This window comes from Tursiops truncatus, chromosome 1, assembly GCF_011762595.2.
Source record: "Tursiops truncatus isolate mTurTru1 chromosome 1, mTurTru1.mat.Y, whole genome shotgun sequence".
NCBI classification, from domain to species: Eukaryota; Metazoa; Chordata; class Mammalia; order Artiodactyla; family Delphinidae; genus Tursiops; species Tursiops truncatus.
In genome coordinates this window covers 102,088,994-102,106,217 of record NC_047034.1, presented here as the reverse complement: position 1 = coordinate 102,106,217, position 17,224 = coordinate 102,088,994, and the positions used below count along the sequence as shown (strand labels likewise).

At 38.5% G+C, this 17,224-nt stretch overlaps 1 protein-coding gene across 16 annotated transcripts in view; it reads left to right on the top strand.

Moving 5' to 3' along the window:
- CCDC18 (coiled-coil domain containing 18) overlaps positions 1-16,853 on the top strand; it is a 126,492-nt gene extending 109,639 nt beyond the window's left edge. For 11 of the 16 annotated variants that reach the window (XM_033863408.2, XM_033863407.2, XM_033863442.2 and 8 more), the window contains 2 exons: positions 8,722-9,189; positions 16,705-16,853. In XM_033863408.2, the coding sequence (XP_033719299.1) occupies positions 8,722-9,189; positions 16,705-16,719 (483 nt within the window). In that variant the 3' untranslated portion in view covers positions 16,720-16,853. Of the gene's footprint in view, positions 1-8,721; positions 9,190-10,501 lie in introns of all 16 variants that reach the window. The other 5 variants (XR_004528209.2, XR_012334511.1, XR_004528208.2 and 2 more) reach the window with 5 other exon arrangements.
- The last annotated feature ends 371 nt before the right edge of the window (positions 16,854-17,224 follow it).

Below are 17,224 nucleotides of genomic sequence, written 5' to 3'. Positions count from 1 at the left end.
AAAGTTCCCTCTATGCCTACTTTCTGCAGGGTTTTTATCATAAATGGGTGTTGAATTTTGTCAAAAGCTTTCTCTGCATCTATTGAGATGATCATATGGTTTTTCTCCTTCAGTTTGTTAATATGGTTTATCACATTGATAGATTTGCGTATATTGAAGAATCCTTGCATTCCTGGAATAAACCCCACTTGATCATGGTGTATGATCCTTTTAATGTGCTGTTGGATTCTATTTGCTAGTATTTTGTTGAGGATTTTTGCATCTATGTTCATCAGTGATATTGGCCTGTAGTTTTCTTTCTTTGTGACATCCTTGTCTGGTTTTGGTATCAAGGTGATGGTGGCCTCGTAGAAGGAGTTTGGGAGTGTTCCTCCCTCTGCTATATTTTGGAAGAGTTTGAGAAGGATAGGTGTTAGCTCTTCTCTAAATGTTTGATAGAATTCGCCTGTGAAGCCATCTGGTCCTGGGCTTTTCTTTGTTGGAAGATTTTTAATCACAGTTTCAATTTCAGTGCTTGTGACTGGTCTGTTCATATTTTCTATTTCTTCCTGATTCAGTCTTGGTAGGTTGTGCATTTCTAAGAATTTGTCCATTTCTTCCAGATTGTCCATTTTATTGGCATAGAGTTGCTTGTAGTAATCTCTCATGATCTCTTTTATTTCTGCAGTGTCAGTTGTTACCTCTCCTTTTTCATTTCTAATTCTATTGATTTGAGTCTTCTCCCTTTTTTTCTTAATGAGTCTGGCTAGTGGTTTATCTATTTTGTTTATCTTCTCAAAGAACCAGCTTTTAGTTTTATTGATCTTTGCTATTGTTTCCTTCATTTCTTTTTCATTTATTTCTGATCTGATTTTTATGATTTCTTTCCTTCTGCTAGCTTTGGGGTTTTTTTGTTCTTCTTTCTCTAATTGCTTGAGGTGCAAGGTTAGGTTGTTTATTCGAGATGTTTCCTGCTTCTTAAGGTGGGCTTGTATTGCTATAAACTTCCCCCTGAGAACTGCTTTTGCTGCATCCCACAGGTTTTGGGTCGTTGTGTCTCCATTGTCATTTGTTTCTAGGTATTTTTTGATTTCCTCTTTGATTTCTTCAGTGATCACTTCATTATTAAGTAGTGTATTGTTTAGCCTCCATGTGTTTGTATTTTTTACAGATCTTTTCCTGTAATTGATATCTAGTCTCATGGCGTTGTGGTCTGAAAAGATACTTGATACAATTTCAATTTTCTTAAATTTACCAAGGCTTGATTTGTGACCCAAGATATGATCTATCCTGGAGAATGTTCCATGAGCACTTGAGAAAAATGTGTATTCTGTTGTTTTTGGATGGAATGTCCTATAAATATCAATTAACTCCATCTCGTTTAATGTATCATTTAAAGCTTGTGTTTCCTTATTTATTTTCATTTTGGATGATCTGTCCATTGGTGAAAGTGGGGTGTTAAAGTCCCCTACTATGAATGTGTTACTGTCGATTTCCCTTTTTATGGTTGTCAGTATTTGCCTTATGTATTGAGGTGCACCTATGTTGGGTGCATAAATATTTACAATTGTTATATCTTCCTCTTGGATCGATCCCTTGATCATTATGTAGTGTCCTTCTTTGTCTCTTCTAATAGTCTTTGTTTTAAAGTCTATTTTGTCTGATATGAGAATTGCTACTCCAGCTTTCTTTTGGTTTCCATTTGCATGAAATACCTTTTTCCATCCCCTTACTTTCAGTCTGTATGTGTCTCTAGGTCTGAAGTGGGTCTCTTGTAGACAGCAAATATATGGGTCTTGTTTTTGTATCCATTCAGCCAATCTGTGTCTTTTGGTGGGAGCATTTAGTCCATTTACATTTAAGGTAATTATCGATATGTATGTTCCTATTCCCATTTTCTTAATTGTTTTGGGTTCGTTATTGTAGGTCCTTTCCTTCTTTTGTGTTTCTTGCCTAGGGAAGTTCCTTTAGCAGTTGTTGTAGAGCTGGTTTGGTGGTGCTGAACTCTCTCAGCTTTTGCTTGTCTGTAAAGGTTTTAATTTCTCCATCAAATCTGAATGAGATCCTTGCTGGGTAGAGTAATCTTGGTTGCAGGTTTTTCTCCTTCAACACTTTCAATATGTCCTGCCACTCCCTTCTGGCTTGCAGAGTTTCTGCTGAAAGATCAGCTGTTAACCTTATGGGGATTCCCTTGTGTGTTATTTGTTGTTTTTCCCTTGCTGCTTTTAATATGTTTTCTTTGTATTTAATTTTTGACAGTTTGATTAATATGTGTCTTGGCGTATTTCTCCTTGGATTTATCCTGTATGGGACTCTCTGTGCTTCCTGGACTTGATTAACGATTTCTTTTCCCATATTAGGGAAGTTTTCAACTATAATCTCTTCAAATATTTTCTCAGTCCCTTTCTTTTTCTCTTCTTCTTCTGGAACCCCTATAATTCGAATGTTGGTGCGTTTAATGTTGTCCCAGAGGTCTCTGAGACTGTCCTCAGTTCTTTTCATTCTTTTTTCTTTATTCTGCTCTGCAGTAGTTATTTCCACTATTTTATCTTCCAGGTCACTTATCCGTTCTTCTGCCTCAGTTATTCTGCTATTGATCCCATCTAGAGTACTTTTAATTTCATTTATTGTGTTGTTCATCGTTGCTTGCTTCATCTTTAGTACTTCTAGGTCCTTGTTAACTGATTCTTGCAATTTGTCCATTCTATTGTCCATTCTATCTCCAAGATTTCGGATCAACCTTACTATCATTATTCTGAATTCTTTTTCAGGTAGACTGCCTATTTCCTCTTCATTTGTTAGGTCTGGTGGGTTTTTATCTTGCTCCTTCATCTGCTGTGTGTTTTTCTGTCTTTTCATTTTGCTTATCTTACTGTGTTTGGGGTCTCCTTTTTTGCAGGCTGAAGGTTCGTGGTTCCTGTTGTTTTTTGTGTCTGTCCCCAGTGGCTAAGGTTGGTTCAGTGGGTTGTGTAGGCTTCCTGGTGGAGGGTACTAGTGCCTGTGTTCTGGTGTATGAGGCTGGATCTTGTCTTTCTGGTGGGCAGGTCCACGTCTGGTGGTGTGTTTTGGGGTGTCTGTAGACTTACTGTGATTTTGGGCAGCCTCTCTGCTAATGGGTGGGGTTGTGTTCCTGTCTTGCTAGTTGTTTGGCATAGGATGTCCAGCACTGTAGCTTGCTGGTCGTTGAGTGAAGCTGGGTGCTGGCGTTGAGATGGAGATCTCTCGGAGATTTTTGCTGTTTGATATTATGTGCAGCTGGGAGGCCTCTTGTGGACCAGTGTCCTGAAGTTGGCTCTCCCACCTCAGAGGCACAGCACTGAGTCCTGGCTGCAGCACCAAGAGCCTTTCATCCACAGGGCTCCTTAATTTGGGATGATTCGTTGTCTATTCAGGTATTCCACAGATGCAGGGTATATCAAGTTGATTGTGGAGCTTTAATCCGCTGCTTCTGAGGCTGCTGGGAGAGATTTCCCTTTCTCTTCTTTGTTCTGACAGTTCCCAGGGGCTCAGCTTTGGATTTGGCCCCGCCTGTGCGTGTAGGTCGCCGGAGGGCGTCTGTTATTTGCTCAGACAGGACGAGGTTAAAGGAGCCGCTGATTCGGAGGCTCTGGCTCACCCAGGCCGGGGGGTAGGGAGGGTCACGGAGTGCGGGGCGGGGCCTGCAGCGACAGAGGCCGGCGTGACGCTGCAGCCTGAGGCGCGCCGTGCACTCTCCCGGGGAGCCGTCCCTGGATCCCGGGACCCTGGCAGTGGCGGGCTGCACAGGCTCCCCGGAAGGGCGTGTGGCTAGTGACCTGTGTTCGCACACAGGCCTCCTGGCGGCGGCAACAGCGGCCTTAGCGTCCCATGTCCGTCTCTGGGCTCCGCACTCTTAGCCGCGGCTCGCGCCCGTCCCTGGAGCTCTCTCAAGCAGCGTTCTTAATCCCCTCTCCTCGTGCACCAGGAAACAAAGAGGGACGTAAAAGTCTCTTGCCTCTTCGGCAGGTCCAGACCCCTCCCCGGACTCTCTCCCGGCCAGCCGCGGCGCACCAACGCCCTGCAGGCTGTGTTCACGCCGCCAACCTCAGTCCTCTCCCGGCGCTCCGACAAAAGCCGGAGCCTCAGCTCCCAGTCCCGCCCGCCCCGGCGGGCGAGCAGACAAGCCTCTCGGCTGGTGAGTGCCGGTCGGCCCGATCCTCCGCGCTGGAATCTGTCCGCTTTGCCCTCCGCACCCCCGTTGCTGTGCTCTCCTCCGCGGCTCCCAAGCTCCCCCACTCCGCCCCCCGAAGTCTCCACCCGCGAAGGGGCTTCCTAGTGTGTGGACACTTTTCCTCCTTCACAGCTCTCTCCCGCTGGTGCAGGACCCGTCCCTATCCTTTTGTCTCTGTTTAGTTTTTTCTTTTGCCCTAACCAGGTACGTGGGGGGTTCCTTGCCTTTTGGGAGGTCTGAGGTCTTCTGCCAGCGTTCAGTAGGTGTTTTGTAGGAGTTGTTCCACGCGTAGATGTATTTCTGGTGTATCTGTGGAGAGGAAGGTGATCTCCGCGTCTTACTCTTCTGCCATCTTCCCGGAAGTCCTCTATTTTGTTTTTGATGTCAAAATTTACTTCTTTTTATCAGTGTACCCATTAACAAATCATTGTAGTTTTAGTTTTAATACTTTTGTCTTTGAACTTTCATACTATAGTTATAAGTAATTTACTTACCACCATTACAACATTAGAGTATTATGAATTTAACTATATATTTACCTTTATCAATGAGATTTAAATTTTCATGTTTTCCTGTTAATAATTAGTATCCTTTTATTTCAGCTTGAAGAAGTCCCTGTAACATTTCTTGTAAGGTTAGTCTAGTGGAGATGAGCTCTTTCAGCTTTTGCTTCTCTGGAAAATGCTTTATCTCTCTTTCAAATCTGAAGGACAACTGCCAGGAAGAGTATTCTTTTTTTTTAACTCAAAGAGTATTTATTTAATTAATTAATTTATTTATTTATTTTGGCTGCGTTGGGCCTTTGTTGCTGCACGTGGGCTTTCTCTATCTGCAGCGAGCAGGGGCTTCTCATTGTGGTGGCTTCTCTTGTTGCGGATGGGCTCTAGGTGCGCGGACTTCAGTAGTTGCAGCGCACAGGCTCAGTAGTTGTGGCACGTAGGCCCTAGAGCACTGGTTCAGTGGTTGTGGTGCACAGGCTTAGTTGCTCCATGGCATGTGGGATCTTCCCGGACCAGGGATCAAACCTGTGTCCCCTGCATTGGCAGGGCGGATTCTTAACCACTGCACCACCAGGGAAGTCCCAGGAAGAATGTTCTTGGTTGGCAGTTCTTTTCTTTCAGCACTTTGAATATATCATGCCACTACCTTCTGGCCTGCAATTTCTGCTGATAGTCTTACAGGGTTCCCTTGTACTGCTCCTTCTGTACTGAGTTCTAAGGGGATAGCCATAGTACATCCTTGGAAGCCTGTTAAGAACTGCTTCTTTGTCTGCTGTAATCTTGTGTGTCAGACTCAAGCCCTGTTGGCTTTCACAGCTAAGTGTTTTGAGGGCCCATCACTCAGGTGGAAGTCTTAAAAGTTGGAGCACTAGATGTGGGATCCAAGCTGTTTGCTTCTAAGGAAGAAACTGGAAGTCAGGTGTTCCCTCCCATTGTATGGCCCTGTGCTTGACGTGGGGTTTATGGCAAAAGTGAGTCTCAGCTTTCCTACTAGTTTTGGTGTGGGCATTTTCTTATCCACCCAATGTGTAGATGTTTTTTTCTCGGCTTGTTTCTTTTGAAGGGAATTGTTCCTTATGTAGCTGTAGATTTGGTGTTTTGTGTGTGGGAGGAGATATGAGAGGAGCCTATATCGCCATCTTGGCCTGGAACTTGTGCAAATACCAACTTAATCATAATGTTTACTTCAGAGGGTTTTATACTTGAAGTACTTTAAAAGGAGAAGCAGGGCTTCCCTGATGGCACAGTGGTTGAGAGTCCGCCTGCCGATGCAGGGGACATGGGTTCGTGCCCCGGTCCGGGAAGATCCCACATGTCGCGGAGCGGCTGGGCCTGTGAGCCATGGCCGCTGAGCCTGCGCATCCAGAGCCTGTGCTCCGCAACGGGAGAGGCCACAACAGTGAGAGGCCTGCGTACCGCAGAAAAAAAAATAATAATAATAATAAAAAAATAAAAGGAGGAGCGTTAGTGGGAAGCTGCCGCATAGCACAGGGAGATCAGCTCAATGCTTTGTGACGACCTAGAGTGGTGGGATAGGGAGGGTGGGAGGAAGGTTCAAGAAGGAGGGGATATGTGTATGCATATAGCTGATTCACTTTGTTGTACAGCAGAAACTAACAGAACATTGTAAAGCAATTATACTCCAATAAAGATATATATAAAAAAGAAAAAATAGGAGTATTTTTCGAAATCAGGCAAGTTCCTCTAAAAATCATAAAGTAGAAAGTGCAAGATTCTGTTAAAAAATTTTTTTACTGGTTTTTGAGTACATATGTCATTTTTCAAATAACCTCTTGCTACTTATTCACCCCTATTGATCATGACAGTTTACTTTGGAATTTGAATTAATCTCAGTATTGATGCATAGAGATAAAAAATTTAATATTAGTTCAAACTGCCAATAAGTATGATTAACACTGTCAGCTAAGACCTTAAAAAAAGACCAACCTCACTGATAGTTTTGAAGCAATAAATGATTTTATAGCAAAATGGAAGTTATTGAAAACCAAAAGAACTCAGTCAATTAATACCTTAGAAATATTTGTAATTATTAACCTGAGCACTTAAATTCCTCTTATAAAATACTTTATATTCACAGTACTAGAGGCAAGATGAATAGACAGAATCTAAAATTAAGTTTCAGTTGAACACTCTATGAAATAGTAATATAGTTAGTGTTCTGGGGATTTACAACATTTACACAAAATAATAAAACTTCATTGCAAAAAATTGACTAAAAATTTTAAAGATTCTGCATTGTATGTCCCTTGTCACAGTAATAATGTCTGCTCACTTGTTAGATATTACCAATGAGATAAATAAAATTGTATTGCACGTATCAATTATTCAGAAGTTTTTAAGTTCAAATACTTAGGAAGTTGTGAAAATATTGTCAAAATAGCAGCAATTCTTAAATGAACCATACATACAGAGATCTTAGAACATGTACTATGATTAGCCAGTATACCAGACAGAGGTAGAATTTCTTTGTTTTCTGACAGTAGAAAGTAAGGCAACCACAGCTGGCTCCAGAGTCTAGATTGGAGAGAAGTTAAGGAGGATAAGAGAGAAAGAAAGAAGAAAAGCTAATAGAAGAGCAGAAGCTGGCATAAATGTAACAATTAGAAGTAACTATAAATAATGGAAAGCAATTCATTGACAGCAGCAGTAAATGACAGAGAACAGAAACAGAAGTGAGGGAGAAGAGAAGAACACTGTTTGAGGCACTGTTTCCAGTTCACCTCTTTTGGTACCCTAACAAGTACCCTCATATTTGAGGAAGTAAGAGCAAAGCTAAGTCCATTTTCTGAAAGCCCTGAAGACATCACTGTATTATTGCACACTACAATAATGATCACAGAAGTGAACTTCTCTGAGTCTTAAGAAAAAGTTGAATTATGTTTAATATATTCAATATACTACATTTCTTTGTAAAAGTTAGGTGTTGAACTGTAAGTTAAATGGAATCCTGCTTATCTGAGATACCACATTTCTCAGTTTGGCTAGATAACACACAGAAGTTTAAAAAAAAACTTAAACTGCACACGACCTTATATGTGTCAACTTTATAATTACTTCATTAATTATGATTATAAAAATGTGAATACAGGACTTACTAAAAAAAATTCGCACTTCTGCCACTTATAAATCAAGTTTATCTAGATAAAGTACTGTAAAGACATCAAAAGACTGAAATATGCATGTTAAACTTTCATTTTGCAATGTACACTGTGGTTATGACAGTTTCAGTTTTAAGTACAGTATTTTTAGAAAGAATAGAAACTATCAGTTTAAAAGTGACTGGTTTAGAAATATGCATCTTATGGATACTTGTAAGAAAAGGAGAATGTATTTGAACAGGAAACTACTACGTATGTTTAACTTTCGAAATTAAAATGTCTTCCCTTTTTTTTTTTTTTGGCTTTATCGCTTTTCAGTGTATGCAATCTTATTCTTAGGATCCCAAAGTTGGGTCAGAGGACCCAAATGAAGGACACGGAAAAACAGAAATGAAAAGTTTATTTAATAAGGATTAATTTATTAAATATTATTAATCATTTAAAGGCTTTTCTTTGAAAATTTTCTAGTAAAGATTTCTTGTGATGATGACATATAAAGCAGAGTAGCTAATAGACATTTATTTCCTATTAGAAAACTCTGCAGGGCATTGTTTTTTGTATGTATGTATGTTAGATTAACAAATGACTGTATACCTTTTTATACTTTTGCAGAAAATTTTTTAGATGTAAGATTTCAGTCTTGAATAGAAATTTATATTGTCATCAATGCTAAGAAAGAAAAAGTTCTATAAGGAAAATGTAATTTTCAGTGGAATTCTTTAGTATAGTTTAAACATATTTCTAGTGAATATAGATAATTTTCCCACAATGAAGGGTTTTAACAGAGCTTGGAAAACTCAAGAGTTGTTATAAAAAGAATTTCTGTACTAGGATGAAGTTTAACTTAGATGACTTCTAAGAGTCTGATTTTCTAAGTGATTCATTCATTTAAGAAATATGTAATCAGCACCTACTATGTACCAATTTTCTACAGGAATCAGAATTAACCAGATTGCAAGCCAAAATTTCTGGACATGAAAGGGCAGAAGACATCAAGTTTCTACCAGCCCCATTTACATCTCCAGTAGAAATTGAGCCTGATATTCAAGATTCAAAATTTGCTAAGCATTCTCACACAGCTTTCTTCAAGTGTAGAAAACTACGTCGCTCTATTAGTGCCAGTGACCTTAGTTTCAGAACTCGTAGCGATGAAGATCTTTCTGAAGAATTACTGCAGGACTTAAAAAAAATGCAATTGAAACAACCTTCAACATTAGAAGAAAGCCAGAAGGATCTGACTTATACCCAGTCAGACTCATTTAAACCTCTCCCATATGACCTAGAAGATGATAGTTCTGAGAATAATGACTTCAGTACACTTAGTGGAATGCTAAAATATATAAACAAAGAAGTGAGACTATTAAAAAAGTCTTCTATGCAAACAGGTGCTGGTTCAACTCAGGTATGTATTTCATACATTAGAAGTTATAATAATTTGTCTCCAATTAGTATCATTTTATTTTCTGTAAGAAAGAAACCCATACGTTTAAATGAAGCACTCATGCCATTAGGTGATGTACACAAATATTGAAAGTATGAAAAACTTCATTGTGAGTTTAGAATGCTTTTACCCTAGATAAGTAGAGTTGAAAATTAAGCTTTGAAAATTACCTTTTGTTAAAGTAGCCTATATATTTGATTAAATATAATCCCTATATTTGACTGAAGACTAATTCTACCTCATACTGGGAAAGTATTTTGAACTCCAGAGTATTAGAGAATGTTTTTTGGAGTTCCAAAATTAGTTGTGTTCCTAGACTTCCTGGAAACCATTCTAGTAAAGATTATTAAGGTAGTCTTTGTTTTGGTCATAGAATTTCCATAGTGGCTCAGAATATCTCATTCACATGATTTTTCTGCTCCCATTATTCCTGAGCATATCATACTGAAGAGGCAACTTTGTCCCTGCTACACACACCTTACAGACACTCGACATTGTTTATAAGCAGTTAATCTATAGTTTGCACAGAGAAATAAAGAATCTCTTCCAGGTAATTTCAGCTTTTTTCAAATGCCCATTTGCCTCATTTCAAACATATCAAAATAGGTTTGGTGGCCTAAAAAGTTTAAAAAGTGTTTTTAGAATGGATCCAAGACAAAGACTGTTGGAGCTTCTATTCATTTCTCCATGTCCTTCCTTACATTAGAAAGAGCTTAATCTGGGGAGTTCCCTGATAGCCTAGTGGTTAGGATTGCGGACTTTCACTGCCCTGGCTCAGGTTCAGTCCCTGGTGGGGAACTGAGATTCTGCAAGTCACATGGCACAGCCAAAAAAAAGAAAAAGCTTAATTTATTATTTATAAACAGAAGACTAGAAATAATAATGGTATTGGTAAAAACAAAATTTACACATTATGAAATTTCAAGTGTATAGCAAACAAGATGATAAAATAAACAAGGCAAACTTCTATAAAGCCTGATAAAATTAATTTTCATCTAGCCTTTAAAACTACAGTTGTGTTTATTGTATATCATTTATTTAGCCATTTAATTCATTTAGGATTTATTGAGCATCTACTATGTACCAGGCACTGGGATTATAGAAATAAACAAAACAAAAATGATCAAGACCCTGTCCAAACAGAGCTTACATTTTAGTGGGGAGATCATCAATAAACAAGTAAATAAACATATGCTCTAATGCCAGGTGGAAATAAGTGTCATGAAGAAAAGCTGGTAAGAGGATATGATGTGACTCAGGTATACTGTTTTAGATCTGGTGATCAGGGAAGGTCTCATGAGAAGATGACGTTTGATCAGAGTCCTATAGGAAGTAAGGAATTAAACTACTTCAGTATCTGAAGGAAGAGCATTGGAGGAATGGAAACAAGTGTTATCGTCCTGAGGTGGTAGCATGCCTGGTATGTTCAAAAAACTGCTAGGAGGTGTATGGATGATTTGGTGTAAATAAGAGGGAGGAGATGTGATAAGAGATAATGCCAAGGGTGGGGTAGTGGAGGTGGGGGTGCCATAGTGATCTTGTAGCTCCTTTTGAAGTGTGATGGGAAGACATCAGAGGGTTATGCTTAAGAAAGTGACATGATCTGATTTATGTTTTTAAAGGATCACTCTGATTGCTTTATGAAGAATGGATGATAAAGGGACAAGAACAGAGAACATATAGGAGGCTACTTGTAAAAATCCAGGCAGGATATGATTTTGGATAGGCAGGAGGATAGATGTGAAGGTGTTGAGAATGGTTCAATTTCTGGATATATTTTGCAGGTAGAGCAAACAGTGTTTGATGTAGGTTTTGAGTGACATAGAAGTCATGAAAGACTCCAAAGAGTTTAGCCAGAGTAACTGAGCATTTACTGAGATGAGGAATACTAGGAGATGAGCAGATTTGGAGGCATGGAGAGAATCAAGGGTTTGATTTTAGATATAATAAATTTGAGAGTTCTATTAGATGTCCAGATGAAGATGATAAATTGTTGCATTTATGAGACAAATTATAAATTTAGATATCATCAGCATATAGATGGTAGTTATAGCCATAATGATGGATTAAATCAAGGAAATTAATGGAGGTTAAAAAAAGAAAAAAGTCCAAAAACTAAGCCTAATTTAGTAAGGCTAAATTACTTTTAGCATGTGAGTATTGATAATTTAAATTAAAGCTAACTGAGAAGTAAACAGTGAGATAGGAGAAAAATAGGAGAGTATAATAATATTCCATAAGCCAAGTAAAAATGTGCTTCAAGAAGGAGGGTGAGATCAACTGTGTCAAATGTTGCTAAATAAAGTGAGGATTGATAATTGATATCATATTTGGTAATGTGGAAGCTGTTAATGACATTTTTAAGAATGGCTTCAGAGTAATAGTGAGGATAAAAGCCTGATTAGAGTGGAATCAGCAAAGAATGGGAGGAGAAGAAATGCAAACACCAAAAATAAACAACTCTTGATATACAGTAGAGCAGAGAAATGAGGGGAATGTGATGTCAAGGGAGAGTTTTTTATTTTGTTTTTTAGGATAAGAGATAAAACAGCATTTTGTATGTTGGTAGGAATGATCCAGTAGATGAGGAAACTGATAATGCAAGACGGAGTGGAAGGAGTAAAATCCTTAAGGTAGGCTGAAGGGGACAGGATCCAGAAGAGAAGTAGAATTGGCCTTGAATAAAAGAAGGGGCAGTTTATCCACTGTACTGGGAAGGAAGGCAGAATATAAGGGTACAGAAATACATGGAGTGGAAGAAACACATGGTGGGAGGGGAGGAATTCCATTATTAATTGCCTTTGTTTTCTTAGTGAAATAAGAAACAGGGTTATCAGCTAAGGCAGGGTAGGGTATTAGAGGTTTAAGAAGAGGGGAGGTATATGAAACAGTTATCTTGTAGAGTGGGAAAATATAAATGGACTAGGGAAGTCTAGTAGGATTGCCAAGGAGATAGTTTTGTTGTGTAGAACTGCCATGCAAACCATAAGACATCTGGTGTCTTTTGTCCCTGTCTATTCTGTGCCAGCAACAGGATGTCCCTTTTTCCCCATCATAGTGACAACCAACAAGTACTCTTACAGATTTCCAGAATGTTCCCTAGGGGAGAGTACTGCTCCCTTTAAGAACCTCTGCTATATTCCAATGGCCCTTACAGTCATGGATATACAAGAGTCTTATTTTTGGTAAAATAGAATTTATACAGGATAAGTTTGTGATAGATTTACTATTCTAAATGCTTTACATAGATTAACTCATTTAATCTTTACTAACAACCTTGTGATAGGTACTATTATTATCCTAATAATACCAAATCTTCTATTTTAGTGGCTATTATTATTATTCTCACTATATAGATGAGGAAGCTGAGTCTCTGTTCTTAACCACTATTGATAATACTATTTACATAATTGTACTTATCTTTTCTTCAGTACTGTCTAATTATATAGTTTGGTCTTGCAACTACTTAGTCAATTAGAGATTAAGGTTGTGGGACTTAAAATTACTACACAGCTGATAGAATATTTCTCACTCTAAAGCTCATTGGGAAAGATGGATGGATTTGAATATTTCAAATCAATTTACCTATTCTATTATCATGGAAACTCAGTGCAAAATACTTTAGTCAGTTCTTAAGAAAATCTAGCCAAAGTTAAATTCTGTACACATATAGTTTTATTTATTGCTAGTGTTAAAAAAACAAAAAGGTGGAGCACAAAGTGGAGTCACTTGCCCCTAGGACAGCAAACCAAGACCTAATTGCAGCCTCTCCTAGGAGTGGAATTTTAAGTCAATCATTGGAATTTTCTGATCAGCATTAGCGGGGTAATCTGCCTGATAAGACCCCTGCCACCCTTCCCCCAAAGAAAGGTGACCTTGACTGAAACAATCCTTTCTTTTCTTTTGCTAATAACTGTCTTATCCTGCCCAGATTCTGCCTATTAAAGCCTTCCATATTGTACAGCTCCTTTTGTTGCAGGAAGGGGGACCCCTTCCAGGGCCTGAGAGTGGACTCTTCTCTAACACTCAGAAATGAATTGTCCGAGGAGACACATGTGCTGACAAAGCAAGAGACTATTGGGAAGGGGCACCTGGGTGGAGAGCAGGAGGGTAAGGGAACCCAGGAGGACTGCTCTGCCACTGGCTTTCAGTCTCGGGTTTGACGGTGATGGGATTAGTTTCCAGGTTGTCTCTGGCCAATCATTTTGACTCAGGGTCCTTCCTGGTGGCGCACACATCACTCAGCCAAGATGGATTCCAGCGAGAATTCTGGGAGGGTGCTAGGACATATGGACTGGTGTCTCCTCTCTCCTTTTGACCTTCCCTGAATTACTCCGGTTGGTGGTAGCTTGTTAATTCTGCATTCCTTCCCAGGACCTCCTGTTTAAGGTAATTCATGCAAGTGGTTACTATGGTGCCTGGCTAGGGCATCGGTTTCAGTCAGTGTTTCCCCTAACACTCTGAGCACCTCTCCTGTTTACTAGATGAAATGCTATCTGATTCATGCATTATTCGTAAAGCCAATTAGATCTTCAAATATACTTGGTTGTATTTTGTTTTTTAACACTAGTGATACTCTGCTGAGTTTTAAATGCATTAACCACTGTTAATGCCAAAAACTTGGCCTCTGTGCACTGGTGCCGAACTGAATTTCAGAGACAGAGTTTTGGGTGAAGTAGAAAAGGAGAGCTTTATTGCTTTGCCAGGCAAAGGGGGATACAGCAGGCTCGTAGCCTCAAAACCCAGGGAGTTTGGTGAGGAATTTTATAGCAATGGTTCAAGGGCAGGGTTGCTGATAAGGATCAGGGTATGTGCAGGGCCTGTATTCCTTTAATCTGTCCTCAGGTGGTTTCCTGATGAGCTTCTGTGGTTCTTGAGGTTATCAAACTGTGACTTTCTCTCTGGAATGAAGAATGCTTCAAGTAGTTAACATCTTCCATTTGTTGGGAGTTTTAGTTCTGCAGAAGAGCTCAAAGATATTGTTATGTGTATCCCTTGAGGCAGAACCAGGACCCTGCCCCAAGGCTGCGCTATTGTTTTTGGACTGTTCCTCCTTTGTCTGTCTCTGTGTCCCCTCCCTTCCCTGATTAGCAACGGTTTGAACCTGCCCTTTGGAATTCAGGGAAGGTCATGGAGGCTGAAGCCTATTTTCTACAAACAATAAACGGGGAACACAGAAAGGCTTCTGTGCCCAGGAGCCACACAGGGTCCTGCTCGGTTTCACTGTCAATACTCATCATGACTTGAGGCTCACTTGGGACTCTTATAACTCATGAGCCTCTGTGTTGGCTTAATTTTGTCTTGGGCAGAAAGGACTGGCTCTTTTGGTTGCTGAGAACTATATTCGGTGTCCTTTGGAACCTGTGCTAGGACTGATGCTTGATAAATGCTCATCTGTGGGTTTTTTTCAATTCTCTAATGGTCATTACTTACTGATTATACCTAATGTTGAGGAAAAGGTGGCTGAAGATGTCTTCTCAATGCTTTTTTCTATAGGACCTCCATTTTTTTCTTTTCTAATTTCACTGTTTTTTTCTAATGGAAAGTAAGAAAATTCAGAGCTAGGACAGCTACTATTGAAAGAAACTTTGACTTGCTATGGTTTTACTCTTTAACTACCTTCATGGTCATTTACATGTGCATTGCATTAATAACTGTGTACCACTTTGTAAAATTTGACATGAAGTATTTTAAATTGGGGTGTAGAACCTTGATGTACAGGCTAGTTCTGGTCCTCAGCTTGTTTCACCCATCACTAAAGTAGACATTGGATTGGTCTCCGATTTAAAAGCAGACTTTTTAAGCTCTTTTAAAATGCCAAGGAGTGTTGTTTAAATGAAATGTTATAAAGAAACACAAATATGTCAATCAGATACAAAGATAGTTTATCTGATTGAGGGTGAATTGTTTCTGAGCTTTACCCAATTACTTGCTCACCTCTTTCATGGCTGCTCATGCAAAAACTACAGAGCAGCCTTGGATTAACTTTTAAGGAAAATAAGTACAAGCTTAGGGCACCAAGGGAAGGGGAGCACCACAGAGTTTTTTGCCCCAGCTATCATGCCCTTAACCCTTTCACTGCCACACTTGACTATAGTAGACTTTTTTGTTATTGTCTTTATCCGCCATATTCCAATTTAATCTACACTGTTAAAAAAATCTTTCTTTGGTATGGTGAATGACTAAAGTTTTAAAGTTTGGTTTGAAGGTGTTGTCAGATATTTACATTTGTTTCTAATTCATGGTGTGAGTTTCACTTCTGTAGAGAGTAAAAACCAGCAGGCTAAGTCCTGATAGCATTTAACTCATCAGTTAATATGTGTAAAGGTGTAAAATAAAGCTCTTTATTTTAAGCAATGGAAGGGCTGGGTGCATCACTATTGGACTGTGCTTAGGATGTACATTAGCCCTGCTCCAAAGAGTGCAATCTTAAAGTCCACTGGTGCAGCAGAAAGAACATAGAAATTGGTATGTGAGAAATGTTAAATAAGTGTTAGCTTCCTTTCTTGGAACAAGAAGATCAGCCCCAATACTGATTTTCTTAATGGTTAACTATGTTGGCAATTCCATTCACAGTAAAGCCTCTACCACAGTAGTATTTTGCTTTCAGACTCTGACAAAAGCTTCAAAACTCACAAAAAGTTACACATGCACACAATTTTGAACACAATTTCAAAGAGTTCACAGACTTCAAGTTAAGAACTCCTGTTTTAGATTAGAGCAGTAGAAGTGTTGTGAATTAATTAGCTAATTCACAGTTTATTAGGAAGTTGAAAGGAGTATTATTTATCCCTCTTACTTTCAAAAAGAAAAGTAGTTTACAAAATATGGTCCTGTATACTGTGCAATAAGATGAAAAATGAGAATTGATAAAATCAGTGATTGGGTAACAATTAAAAGTGGAAAAAAAAACCAAGATGAAGTAGGAGTACAGGTAAGTACCTAGAGACATGATAATATTTTCAAATTCCTGGCCCAAGCAAAGACCAAAATACGACAAGAATATTTGACCTATAGTATTAGAATCTCCTGAGACTTTTCCCTCTATTTTTCTACTTTTGTATGTTGTGCTACTTCTTTGTGCAACATTTCTCTCTTGTCTTTTTCCTTTCCTGCTCTGTTTTTTTCTCTCTTCTCTCTTTTTCATTGACTTTTTTCATATAGCCCTTCATCTATCTTACTGTGCCTTCAGTTGAACCATAAAGTGACACCAATGTCTAAATATCTTATTTTTATTGTCACCTGTTTTTGCTTTTAAAATCAATTTAATTTAATTTTGCACTCCCTCCTAATCCCCCAACCAGATTTATTTGCTTTTTCTATCGATGTGGTCCATTACTGACATTCTGATTCATGTTTTTCAACTGACTAAATATTTTCCACTCTTGCTTTAAATTATGCCCCTCATTATTATAGTGGACTTTTAATGCTAAATCAGTATTTCAAATAATAATCTATTAATTTGCATTATTCCAGGGAGAAAATTTATAATTAAAAGAAGACGTTGATGTGATGAAAAATGGAATTTTGGGTACTGTGCTGTGTTTACTTATTATATACAGTTCATACTTCATAGAAACTGTTATTTTATTGCTTTTGAATAAATTTTAAGGTTTTTAAAGAAAGTTCTTTCTTCTAAAGCTTACTTATACTTTTTGTGAAAATTAATTCACTTTATTTATTGTTTTGGTTTAAACTTGCTACTTTCCTTTTCTTTATTTTTTATGTAGAAATCATTGTTAAAATGCATAATAAGTACATTCAGACTACCATATTATTTGCTTATTTTTCTAGTGATACTTTATTTTTAAAACAAGTAATATGAATTTAGAGCTCATTCTGCCACTGGTTCATAATTGTACTAATAATGGCTAGCTTTTGTTGAATGTTTACCATTTATCAAGCACTATTTTAGGCATTTTATATTTGATAACTCATTTAATCCACATGACAGTCTTGTACATGCCTTAATTTTAAAATGCTTTATTGCTAGTGC